This window comes from Purpureocillium lilacinum (assembly GCF_023168085.1).
Source record: "Purpureocillium lilacinum CBS 284.36 DNA, scaffold_3, whole genome shotgun sequence".
NCBI lineage: Eukaryota > Fungi > Ascomycota > Sordariomycetes > Hypocreales > Ophiocordycipitaceae > Purpureocillium > Purpureocillium lilacinum.
This window is the reverse complement of record NW_027072113.1, coordinates 2,880,569-2,892,871: the sequence shown is the minus strand read 5'-3', so window position 1 is coordinate 2,892,871 and position 12,303 is coordinate 2,880,569. Positions and strand designations below refer to the sequence as shown.

Below are 12,303 nucleotides of genomic sequence, written 5' to 3'. Positions count from 1 at the left end.
ACCTCCACGACAGCCGCGCCGCCTGACGTCGTGTCGATGTCGAGGGAGCGTCTCAGTCAAAGGCCCTGCGCCCCGCGTGCCCACCCGGCTGGCCGGCACCGCGGCAGAGACATTATGAGGTAATGGTCATGTCCCTCGCAGGTTTCACAGGCGCTGTGGAACGTGCAACGCGCGAGAGCCAACTGCCTTGCGCGCATGCGACGGCGACCCGTGTCGCTTGCCGGGGGGGCAAGGGTGGCATGGTGGAAAGGAGCACAAAGCCAGCGGTGGCTTGGCTGGTCACTGATGTCACTGATCACTGCGCTGCGCGCCCGCTGCACGAGCCGCGCAGCCCCCTTTGTTGACTACGAGTAACGGGAGTACGGAGTCGCACCTGCAGTTGGGCGTGGCGGCGGGCGAGACGACAACGTCCCGGCACCATGCCTCGTCACATGACAACTGTCGTTGACGACGCCGAAGAGGGAAACCTGTCGCATTGTCACTCAAACGCACAGCAGCGCCTGGTGGCTCCAACACGGCGATGCTCGGAGCCGACGTACCCGGACACGACGCATGCTGCCGAACGGTCGGGCTGGTGGACGAGGTGACAGGTCTGCCGGCGCAGCCCGTACGAGATTCGCGGACGTGGGCGGCTCCAGTTGTGCAGTTAGTTTCGTCAGCGACACGAGCTAGAGCTCGCAAGTGCCGGGTCGGAGCGCCACGTGGACGGCCAGAGGCAGCTCGGGGGCTCGATTCCAGGTGCGCAGTCGGCCGATGGCGGATCCGGACGAGCGTTCGGGAGGCGCCCCCGGGCCTCTTGCGCGGTGTCCCGAGTCTGTTCCGAGCCGGCGCAGCATGAGCCGGTCCAGGCTGCGGACAAAGAGACGCGCACACAGGATGTTGCGTCCCGGTGGCTGGCCGAAAAGGCTGGCCCAAACACGTTGGCACCTCATACATCCAAGCCATCATCCACCCCAGGGACCCGACGGGTGGCAATGGGGGTGCTAAATATAGTGAGCCCGCCCAACGGGAAGCCAAACTAGTGGAGGCTGTGCGGCAGAGGGCTGCGAGGCTTTGCCTTTGTACCAGTCGCAAGCCTCATGGGATTCGCACACGGGATATTTCTTGCTTCTCATGCCGTTACTGGACGATACCTTACTGTACTGTATTACTGTATTCGAGCACACCGACTGGATGGTGCCGGGCCGACGTCGCGCGGAGAGATTGAATCAATGCATGGGAGGAGGACATCGTCGCGGTGGCAACGCGCAAAACACACGATGCGGTGAGGCAGCCAGCCAGCAGGTGCGACAACAGTCGCCTGCCCGCGTCGTTGCTGCGGCGAAACCGGGCTTCCTTTTCGTGTTTTGCAGATCGGGGCTGATCTCTGCCCAGCCGTTGCGGCGCATCCCTTTCGAGGCGTCGTCAGCGGTGGGTTCAGCGGCAGGCTTGGCGGTGTCGCGAGGTGGTTTTTTGGGGAGGGAATTGGGACCGGTTGGATCATCTTTGTCATCATGCGCAAGGATGCAGCAGTACGGAGCAGGATCAGAGAGTGGGATGGACGACGGATGAGCGAGTGCCTTGGCTGGGGAGGTTGGTTGGTCTCGTCTCCGGGCGGGTTGCTATGCAGGCAAGGTCAACATGAGTCCCAACGTGCAAGGGTCGGTCAATCACATCGACAGTCGCAATACTCGTCTGGGTGTCTGTCAATCGCGAGTGAGGATTCCGTCCCGCATCTGATAGTTCCAACGAAAGGGTCGCGCATTTTTGCCCCAAAGGGGAAGCACGCCAGGCTGACGGCCCGCAAGGGAAGGGGTCTCATCATCTCACTATCGGCTGCGAGAAATGCCCGCTCCCATGTCGCACTCAGCCCTCGGACGACGCCTAACGCCAGGGCAGAAACGCCTCCGCACAGGCCAACCAGCCAGCGCAGCGGACCAGCGCCCAGCGCTCCAGGGCTGCCCGCGCCGCCCAGCATGATGGAGTGAGTGCCAGGTGAGTGGGAGGGGCGAAGCAGCCCCGGAGGATGACGAAGGCTTGGACGGCAACCCACCCACCTCCAGGGTCGTCGTCCCCCCAAAATCCCCCGAGCCAGCCAATTGCCGCTGCCGAAACGGTCCCCCCTGCGCGCTGCGCCCAACCTCGCAGTGGCAGAGGCTGCGCCACTCGACGTCAAACACGGCGCGCACCTCGTCCACAATTGATCAGCTCCCACGCACGCCAGCTCCGCCTCTCCGTCGGTCGCACGCTGCATAAAAACAACGCGGCGCCCGGCCGACGTGGACGAGCCCATTCTTGCATCTCTCTCTGCATCGTCCTCTGTCACGTACGTAGCGTACTTTCCGTCGTTTTACGTCTGACCCTCGTTTTTCTACCGCTCTCACTCGTCGGTCCTCGTCGTCATCGCCATCAACAGCCTCTTATACCCGGACGCAACGGCGACCAACAGCGACGACCTTTGATACCCGACTGTCCACGTCCCCCGACGGACACACGCAGCAACCATGGGCGTCGGCCGCTTCTTCTGCGTCGCCCTCCCCCTCATCCTCACCATCGGCGCCATCATCTCCCTCCTCGTCGCCACCCTCTCCGGCGTCGTCCACAACAACAACCTCTTCGTCTTCTCCGTCGACGTCTCCGACCTGTCCATAAACCCCGCCAACTTCGACAACATCGCCAACAAACTGGGCGGCCGCGCCGACGCACAGACCAGCAACATCACCGCCGGCAACCTCGGCCTGGATCAGGTCTACGACGTCTCGCTCTGGGGCTACTGCAGCACCGACAAGGATGGCAAGCGTGACTGCATCAAGGGCCGCTTCGACTGGGCTTCGCATGAGCTGAACACGACCTGGATCGAGGACTTTGGCTCTGCCGCCGGCGTCAAGATCAATCTCCCCACCGAGGTCAAGGATGCTCTCAAGGTGTTCCGCACCGTCACCAAGTGGACCGAGGTGGCCTTTATCATCGCCCTCGTCGCCCTCGGCGTCGAGCTCTTTGTCGGCATCTTCTCCAACTGCTCCCGCGTCGTTTCGTGCCTGACGTGGCTCGTCGCCTCGATCACGGCCGTCCTCGTCGGAGCCGCCGCCGGCCTCGCCACCGCCATGGCCACCATCGTCGTGGGCACGGTCGAGAGCACCGCCAAGTTCTACGGCGTCAAGGGCACCGTCGGCACGCGCTTCCTCGCCGCCGTCTGGATCGCCACCGCCTTTGCCATCGGCGCCGCCTTCTTCTGGCTCTTCACCATCTGCTGCTGCAAGCCCGAGCACCGCAGCCGCAGCGCCAAGCGCGGCAGCAAGCACGACGACGGCGAGAAGCTGCTGCCCACTCGCGGCTATGCGCCCCTGACCAGCGACCACGAGATGAGCGGCGGCTACTACAACCCCAACCAGCAGAGCCAGCAGTTTGGCCACAACTACTCGTCGCAGCCTCCGCGCTACCCCGGCGGCAACGGCCGCTCGGATCTGGCGTACGAGCCTTACTCGCACCGCGCATAAGCCGGGCGTTTGGTTGGCACCTGTGAGCGATTTTGTTGCTTTTTTGCCTGCTTCTCTTTCAAGAAGCTCTAGAGAAAGAAAGGAGACCTGGGTTGGCTCATGACGATTTTGCATTACCGGCGTTTTCTATCACTACTTGGTGGATATGGCATCAGGGAGCCATGCTCACTAGAATGGGAGGCTGGCTTTTTTAGATACCAGGTTACGATCAAATCTGTACATAGAGCATCGTCAGATGCATGACACGTGTCAACGAACCAAATTCTCGATTTCAACTACTGTTGCGTTGTTGTGAATGTCTACTTGTTCGTGCTAGGTGGGAAGTAAAGTAAAAGCACCTGGGTCGGCGACAGTCTGGCGGGAGGAAGTCGTGCGCAGGTGAGAGACCCACGAAAAATTTGGCCGCCATAAATCATGGGTCACCCTACACACGACATCACACGCTCTCCCATCCACGCTGCAAGCACTGCCCAGGCCGTTCACTTCCATGGCGGTCACATCAACGGCCTCTCATCGCCAATAGGCATTTCCAGATTGGCAATCGAGCGGCCATGAGCAAGATGCTTCACGTGAGCGAACAGTCCTCTCACCGCAGACGGCTTGGACTAACCAGAGCGTTCCAGGGTGAGAGCCGTGTGAGGCTCCGGCGCGAGTTCTCTCAGCTCCCAATTACGGCTCTGGACTTCTACACATCTCGCTTAGGCAGCGTCTACCTCTTGGCCGGAGAAGACACGCGACTTGCCGTGTATGCTGTGGAACCGGCAACCGAGCAGCACTCGCTTTGCTGGAGCGAGGACATCTTTTACGACCAGCCCCTGCACGGCGTACGGGTGCAAGAACCGCGCAATGGCGAGACTCCGCGGATCATCGTCTGGGGCTCGTCGGATGTCGCGGTGCTGGACGTGTCCGCGCTCGACACGGAGGCCAAGACGGTCGATGTCGTAGCCAGAGGGACCGCCCCAGACTGGATCTACGATGCTGCCGTCTCCCCGTGGGACTCGTCTCTCGCCGTCGTCATCACCGCGCACAATGAAGTAGTCCCTTCCCGGATAGACGCTTCAGGGATCATTACATTCGGCGCCCTGACGTCTCCATCACGGCCGATGCTCTACAATGGCCGTCTCGCATGGCTGTCCCGAGACACCCTGCTCGTCGCCGCTGGCACCGTGTTTGGCGACGTCGTTGTCTGGAAGTATCACTTCGCCAGCAATGAAATGAGCTATGGGAGGCACGACATGCTGTGTACCCTGACGGGCCACGAAGGGTCCATCTACGGCGTGGACATATCTCCTGAGATTACAAGACCTGATGGAGAGTCAGTACGACTGCTGGCGAGCTGCAGCGACGACAGAACCATTCGTATCTGGGACGTTGCGACGGGAGAGCAGGCGACTCCGTCAGACGCGAGGCCTAGCGAGGTTACCGAGACGGGTTTCAGGCCGACGCCGGATTACGACGCTCAGGCGACTGGCGAAGATGCGATGCGGCCTGTCGCAACGGCTATGGGACACGTCTCGCGTATTTGGGGAGTCAAGTTTGGACTATCAGACGCCTGCGACACCTTCGGCTCAAATATTCCCGTGTACTCGTTTGGTGAAGATTCCACGGCTCAGAGATGGCAACTCGAACTGGACTCTGGGGCGGATCAGGGGAAGAAGCTGTCGGGCAAGTTGGTCCACAAACAGACGTACTCGCTGCACAACGGCAAGCACCTCTGGGCGGGTGCCGTGCTGTACCGCGACGAGGCGACACTCATCGCAACGGGGGGCGGAGACAGCAAGATTGGCTTGATCACAGAACCACGCCCAGGACAATCGACAACGCAGACTTCGCCTCGCGGCGTTATCACAGTCGACATTCAGGACGTCCTCGACTCAGCACAAGCCCGCCCGGCTGCTGGCCGCGAAATGATCAGCCGCTACGACTTTGTAAAAGAGGACCAGATTCTCGCCATCACCAACTTGGGGCGCCTCTTCATCGGAGCTTTGGGCGACGGTATAGCTTGGCAAGAGGTCACGGCGAGCGATGAGCTTACTGCCGAGTTGAAGCTCACATACGTCTTCCGCGTGGTGCATGACGGAGCTGCTATACTTGGCACGACCGACGGCACAATTTTCTACGTTAGGGGGGCGGAGCAAATCACTCGTGTGACTCGAGTTCCCGGCAGAGTCATCGATGTTAGTGTCCTGTCGAAAGGGGCTTCAGCAAGGGACAGCGACTCCCCTGTGGAGATACTCGTACACTTGCACGGAAGCTCGGAGTCCTGCTACATTACCATCGACTCCAACGGCGCAGCCTCAAGTTACTGCCAAACCAAAGGCCTGGACAGCAGGTTTGTGGCCACGTCAGCGGCGAAGCTGGGCAAGCTGCTCATCATGGGATCTCGCCATGGCTGGATATCGCTGCTTCGGAAACAAGGGGACGTCTGGAGTCCAGTCTATGATCTCGCGACGCGAAGCCGCGATGCCATCACTTCAATCGTTGCAGTTCCTTCTAAAACCGACCTTTCAACTCTTTCGAAATACTTCCTTGCGACGAGTCGTGACGGCAAGTATCGCATCTACGAACTCGAGCAACAAGGACAATCGCCGCAAATTCATCTCCTGCACGAGACAGCGCCGCCGTTTGGGCCCATGATAGAAGGCGCTTGGTTCACTCACGATGTCCAGGATCCGGAGCTGGTCCTGTACGGCTTCCGCAGCAAAGACTTTGTCATTTGGAACGAGACACGGAGGGAAGAGGTCGCGACGGTCGAGTGCGGAGGCGCGCACCGCACCTTTCGACTTTGGAGCAGTGCCTCGGATCCCGGGCGGTATCACTTTGCCTTTACTAGGACCTCGAAGCTGTCCGTCTATTCGCAGGCACGGACGCCACATTGTACGCTCAGGAACGGGACTCACGGACGCGAGATACGGGCCCTGAGCTCTCGCGGGCGGTATCTTGCATCTGGTGCAGAGGACACGTCGATTCGCATATGGGAGTATTGCGAAAGTTCACAGCCCGGGCAGAGGGAGATGCGTTGCCTGGCGTCCATCAAGTCGCACGTCACCGGCATCCAGCGGCTTCAGTTCTTGGACGACGAGTATCTGTTCAGCAGCGCCGGAAACGAAGAGTTCTTCGCCTGGAGGATACGTGTCTTGGATTCCGCGTACCGCGGGCTGGCGATCATGTGCGAGGGCGTGTTTTCAGACAAGAGCCCGGTCGGCGACTTGCGCATCATGGACTTTGACGTTTGCAGATGCGATTCTGGGGACGGCATGCTGGTCACGCTGGCCTTTTCCAATTCCGCGGTCAAGACATACCGCTACTGGCCCGGGGGCAGGTTTGAGCCCTACGCGCAGGGGTTCTACACGGGGGCCTGTCTCACTCAGGCACGGCATCTTGGCGTTTGCGGGGGCAACGGCTGGATCATGACCGCATCCACGGACGGGCACCTCGCCCTGTGGAGGGATGCGGCCGACGCGGGGGGCAGCAGCACCAGGACGTACGCCCTTGCAGAGGCGGCGCAGGTGCATCAGAGCAGCATCAAGAGCCTGGACATGGTGAGGCGAGGGGAGGATGCATTTACTATCGTCACTGGCGGAGACGACAACGCACTTGGCCTCGCCACAGTCTTGAGAAAGGATGGCGAGAATGGGTTTACGATAGGAGGACGAGGAATCGTGCGGCGCGCACACGCCGCAGCAATCAACGGCGTCGTGCTTGCGGGCGACGAAGGCGACGAAGACGGCATCACGGCCGTGAGCGTGAGCAACGATCAGCGCGTCCGGGCATGGAGGATCAGCGCCGCGGGCGACGACGAGCGCAGGGTCGAGCTCGTGGGCTCCGTGTTCAGCGGCGTCGCGGATCCAGGAGACGTGGCGTGCGTCTCCATCTCCAGGGGCAGCAGCAGTGAGCGACAACGGCGCGTGGTGCTGGGCGGCGTCGGCATCGAGGTATGGAATCTAGAGGCCATGAATTGAATTGAATTGGATTGAGATTGATTGATGGGCCGCGTTCTGGACGCACCATGGTCGCGGCGGCACGCGAACCGCAGCAAGGGGGGCTGGGCTACACGTGCTGAAGATGTCTTGGCGGCTGGTCGTTCGTTCGTTTCGAACGAGGGCGCACCATTCCATTCCATGCCTGTCCCGCGTGGGCGTGCGCCCCTGGCAACGCCTGAAGATTCCCGCTGCTGAAGGATGAGTGATACGTCGTGTTAGCTAGCTAGCTGCGTTGCTGCTGGTGTCCACTTCTCCCCCCTCCCTCCTCTCCCTTGCAGACAACGCCGAAGGTGGATGGCAGCTGGCAGTCAGTGTTCGGCACAGGCATTGATTGTCCTTTCCCCCTTTGGTGCCTGGAACATTGTCGGCTGTGAGGAGAAACAATGTCCTGCGTGAGGAAGCGGCAGCATGATAGGATGGCAGGCTGGCAGGCTGGCAGGCTGGCAGGCTATTATATTATCAATGAGTGACATGCGTAGGTGCATGTATGGATAACTAGATGCTCATGTATGCATGCATGTGTGATGTGCAGGATGCGCGACGCAGGAGACTAGCGGAGACACGGAGCCAAGACGCGATGACGATAGGGTGGGCACCGCGGGAGAGACAGAGAATGAGATGTGGGCTTGGCCCAGGTCGATGGAAACAAAGGACGACCGGCTGCGCTGGGCAAGGATGGGGGGGAGCTTATTGCCCATGCCGTGGTGCCACGATCCATCCATTCATCAACCCGTTCTTTTTCTTGCATGCCCGTCACGATCCACCGGCATCATCACCGCCTAGGTTGTGGCCCCTCGACTTTCCGCAAACGGACGCAGCCCGCACAACAGGGCAAAGATGTCCGTCCCTCCATCACCCCTGACGCGAGCCCGTCGAAAACTCTAAAAGTCCTTGGGGAGGAGTTGAGTTGGGAAACAAAGAACACAGCCGCCGGGCTGGGGCGTGTAACAAGACGCCTCAGCTGCGCCGTGGCTGCCCAGCCACCCAGGGGTATTACTACTACTTACCTCGTCCCTGGGCTGCGAGCGCTCTTACACGGGCGGTGGTACATGATGGGGAACGCGTAGCGAGCGAGCAGTGGCGGCAGCTCGTATCGCGAAGCACTGCCCTGCCCTGCCATGTATGGACTTCGTACACACGTCGAACAGCTGCCAGTCCGCCAGCCCCCCCTGTAAGCCGAAACGAAAACCTTCCCTTCCAAGCCCTGTCAACTTGTGTCGTCCCGCCGCCCGCCCGCCCCACAAAGGTCGTGCGTTCGGTTCGGTTCGGTCGGTTGCCGGCGCGCCGGGAGGTGCCTTGGCGTTTGGCGTCTGGCATCGGCATCCCGGTCACAATGACTAGCTAGCTAGCCCTCCCACGGGATGGGCTTTGTACGGTTTAACGTGCTGGGTCCGATGGATGCCTGCCCATTATTACTTTTACTTCGTTCTTCGTTCTGCAGGAGTTAGGGCTGAAGGGGGCCTACGAGGACGAGGAATGCGTTCTGTCGTCATTGCGCCGGCTGGTCCAAACCCCCCCTGTCCTTGGCCCTCCCTCCCTTCCCATCCTTGTCGAGTTTTTTGTCGAGTTCGTCAAAGTGTGTCCCTTTCGCTCCCTGTCTCAGTGCCACATGCAAACGCGGTGGGCTGGACGACGGATGCGCGATGGATGTTTCCGTTGCTCGTCGCCCTCGTACGAGACAGACTCGCTCGTCCCCCAGATGTTGGTAGTGAGTCTGACTGGGGGTAAGTTGTCTCGCCGTCGGCCCGGATGCAGTAGGCAGATCTTCAAATACGAGCGCGGCGGCACTTGGGCAAGTAGGTAGTCATGGTACTACTAATGCCACCCATCTGCCTGCCTGCCTTCACATCACACATCCCGTACATACGTACATGCATACATCGCGCCAGTTCGCCGGGCCGCTCTCGCGAATACGGTTGCGTTGAACGTGATCCCCATTCTTTTTCTTCCCGCCTCTTGTTCCCACCAACCACCCACGAGCCCCCCCCGGCGACGCAAACGAGATTCCCGCCTCGTGCTGCTATATCGGGCAGTCGGCATCTCACACATACGCTCTCGCTGTGTGCTTGTGTCGCCGTAGCACCGGGCTGGCTGGTGTTCCCCTCTTCACACATCGGACGAGCCCCATCTGACGCCCCCCCCCCCCTCTCCATCCCCCGTCCCCGGCAGAGGGAAAGTGACGACGAGCCGCTCCCGTTGCCGCTGCTCGTCCCCATCCTTCCTTCAAAACCCGGCCGCTCGCTCCTCCCTTCTCTTGCACCCCCGACGACTCCATCTCTCCTCTCTTCCTCTCCCCTCTCCTACTCTTCCTCTTCCTCTTCCCTCTCTCTCGATCAGAGTCCTCTCCGCTCCGTTCTCGACACAGTCATCTGCTCATCTCGAGTCCTGCTGCTGGCGGATACGAGCTGCTACTGCGCCTGGCCCTCGTTGCACCGCCGCACCCGTCGGCCCCGTACCTGTACGGACAAACGGTTGCTTGCGGCTTCTGCCTCCTCCCAATCACCAAAAACAACATAGAACTGCATCGCGATGAAGTTCTTTTGCCTCTGGCTCGCGGCCCTGGCGGCTTCACCACTGGCCCTTGTCGCCGCTGCACCCATTGGACCGACAGGACCATGCGACGAGGTATGTCGTATTCTCCCTCGCGAGCCCTCTACATGTTCCATTGAGCACGGCTCGCCAGCCTCAACCCTTGTTTCCTCTATCTGAACACTGATTGCTGACCTCGATTCCCCGTCTAGTCCAAGGTGGATGCCATTCTCAAGGGCGAACTGGATCCCTCTGAGTGCTGCTCGTACGGCAAGTGCAAGGGCAGGGTCGTCGTCTCGGTCGGCGACTGAGCATGAGCGTGAACATGACATGGCGTGGCGTTGCACGGCCAAATATCGACGAGACACGAGAAAACACAACACACTTTGCTATCGCCGAACACTCACGGAGTCTTTGGGTAACCAAAGCAACCACCACTTTCATCACATCACTGGCTCGGCTCCGGCGTTCGTCGCCCGCCCTCGTGAAAGCTTCCCGACGCTGCGAAGGGGTCTGGTCTTCTGCATGGCGTTGCTACTCTCAGGACGAAACTGCGTTGGAGGAGCAACACTACCGACTTGGTATCGGGCCATCACCGCCCTTGACGATTTAACGTTTATGAAGTGCCTGCGCCACAGTCGCTGCAGCACAGGCGGAAGGAGGTTGGCATGTACTTGGAACCGTCGCCCTGGCACCGGCGCTCGGTCAACATACTTAGGCTCACACAGAGCAGGTGGCTGGTAATTGAAAACGCCGAAAAGGCCGATTACAGGCCTCACCCATCCTTGCTCCATTGCTTGATAAATGGCGACTGCGCGTGGTGTGTGTCGATTCATCAGCCGAGTCCCACCCCATTGGCTCACGATCACCACGACAGCCCATGCGGCTCGAAACCTTGAAGTAAACGGATATGAACGCCTACCCTATCGCAAGTCCGCCGGGCGCGCTGCTAGCCCCCACGAAGGACTGTGGCACGGTAGACGCAGGAGTGACTAAGAAGGCGACGAGTTCTCGCCGCGCATGCTTACTGTGTCAAGAGTGTACCGCATCAAGAGCCGAGGGACCACGGACTCGGGTCAGCGACACTTTCGTGACACCGTTCCACAAGACAGTGGTGACACTCGTGGCACTGTTCTCGCACACGCCGTCGCTCACATCGCTGTCCAGGGCGAGCCCCAAGCTGCTGTGTGCGATGTATATGTGCCCTTCGATCGCAGACGCCCTGGCTGATCCGAGGAGACGGGGGTCTCCGTTGGGTTAGCCCCAGTCTCGCATCGCAAAGTGCCGGCGAGACATGCAAGACGATGATCCATGTGCTGCGCACCGTACGTACTGCTCAATCTCGCGTAACTTGCAGGGTGCGGAAAAGCCTTTGGGGTCTGGAGCTGTGTACATGGACAGGCATGCGAGACGGAGGAACGGGGGAAACAAGATGGTCAGGATGCCAGATGGATCGTCTGGAGCTCATAGGGGAGCGTGTGGGCTGAGGAGCCGCGAGGCGGGGATGACAAAGGGGCGTGATGGCACGACGTCTCTGGAGATGCTGGTCGTTGGCGACCGGGGGTGAGGATGTGTACGGGTCGGCGGAGCGGGCCATCCCGTTGATGTGTTGGATGATGACGGCGGGGCATGTGAACGAACGCCACGGCCAGGGAGTAGCATGTAATAACGCAGTCTGCGCCCGAACGAGCGGGCGAGGAGCGGACCGTTGCCACTGCGGCACGGATAGAGCAGCGTCGCCGAGACCAGAGATTAGTCGTTGCGGGCAAGCTGACCTCGGACGCTTTGGCAGAATGGCAGAAACCGCCCTCTCCGACTCTGCCCTCTGCCGGATGGTGTTTTGGTGAATGTCCCGCCTCACACGTGCTCCATCCCAGACGGTACAATACACTAACGCGCTCGCGAGCAGGCCTCCGGGGGCGGCCCGGGGTACCCCGTGGTGTTCCCCGGGGTCGGCCTGACTAGCATGCTTAATTGAGATGCGAATGTGGGAGCGCCGGCCTGGTCGCCTCATGTGATGCCCTTCCAATCTCGCCAATGCGACCTAAGCCATCGTCGTGAGCTGCTTTGAACCAGAGCCCTGATTCGACGATCTTCAGATAACTGGACATATCTGTCGACCGGACAAGGCGCCCAGCGCATGCTTCCGAGCGGCAAGGGATCAAGTGAGGGCTCTACTATAAAAAGACCAAAAAGACTATCTCGGAATCTGGTGAGGCGTTGGCTGCAGCCCGGACCATTGCCGATTGGTGGTAATATGAGGACGCGGGAATCATCCCGCTGCTGTGGGCGAGTGTCCGTGACCGCGGGAAGAG

The 12,303-nt window shown here is 60.4% G+C and overlaps 3 protein-coding genes across 3 annotated transcripts; all 3 read left to right on the top strand.

The window, feature by feature from the left end:
• Nucleotides 1-2,483: 2,483 nt before the first annotated feature.
• Nucleotides 2,484-3,476, top strand: PLICBS_004446 (uncharacterized protein; the record flags this gene model as incomplete). The annotated part of the gene is made up of 1 exon (XM_018326208.1): nt 2,484-3,476. The coding sequence occupies one exon, from the start codon at nt 2,484-2,486 to the stop codon at nt 3,474-3,476; it is 993 nt and encodes a 330-aa protein (XP_018175960.1).
• A 551-nt stretch (nt 3,477-4,027) lies between these two features.
• PLICBS_004445 (uncharacterized protein) lies at nt 4,028-7,438 on the top strand (the record flags this gene model as incomplete). The annotated part of the gene is made up of 2 exons (XM_018326209.2): nt 4,028-4,045; nt 4,100-7,438. 2 exons carry the CDS (start codon nt 4,028-4,030, stop codon nt 7,436-7,438), a joined length of 3,357 nt encoding a protein of 1,118 aa, XP_018175961.2.
• A 2,550-nt stretch (nt 7,439-9,988) lies between these two features.
• On the top strand, nt 9,989-10,299 carry PLICBS_004444 (uncharacterized protein; the record flags this gene model as incomplete). Its single annotated transcript, XM_018326211.2, has 2 exons — nt 9,989-10,084; nt 10,201-10,299. 2 exons carry the CDS (start codon nt 9,989-9,991, stop codon nt 10,297-10,299), a joined length of 195 nt encoding a protein of 64 aa, XP_018175963.1.
• Between the last annotated feature and the right edge of the window lie 2,004 nt (nt 10,300-12,303).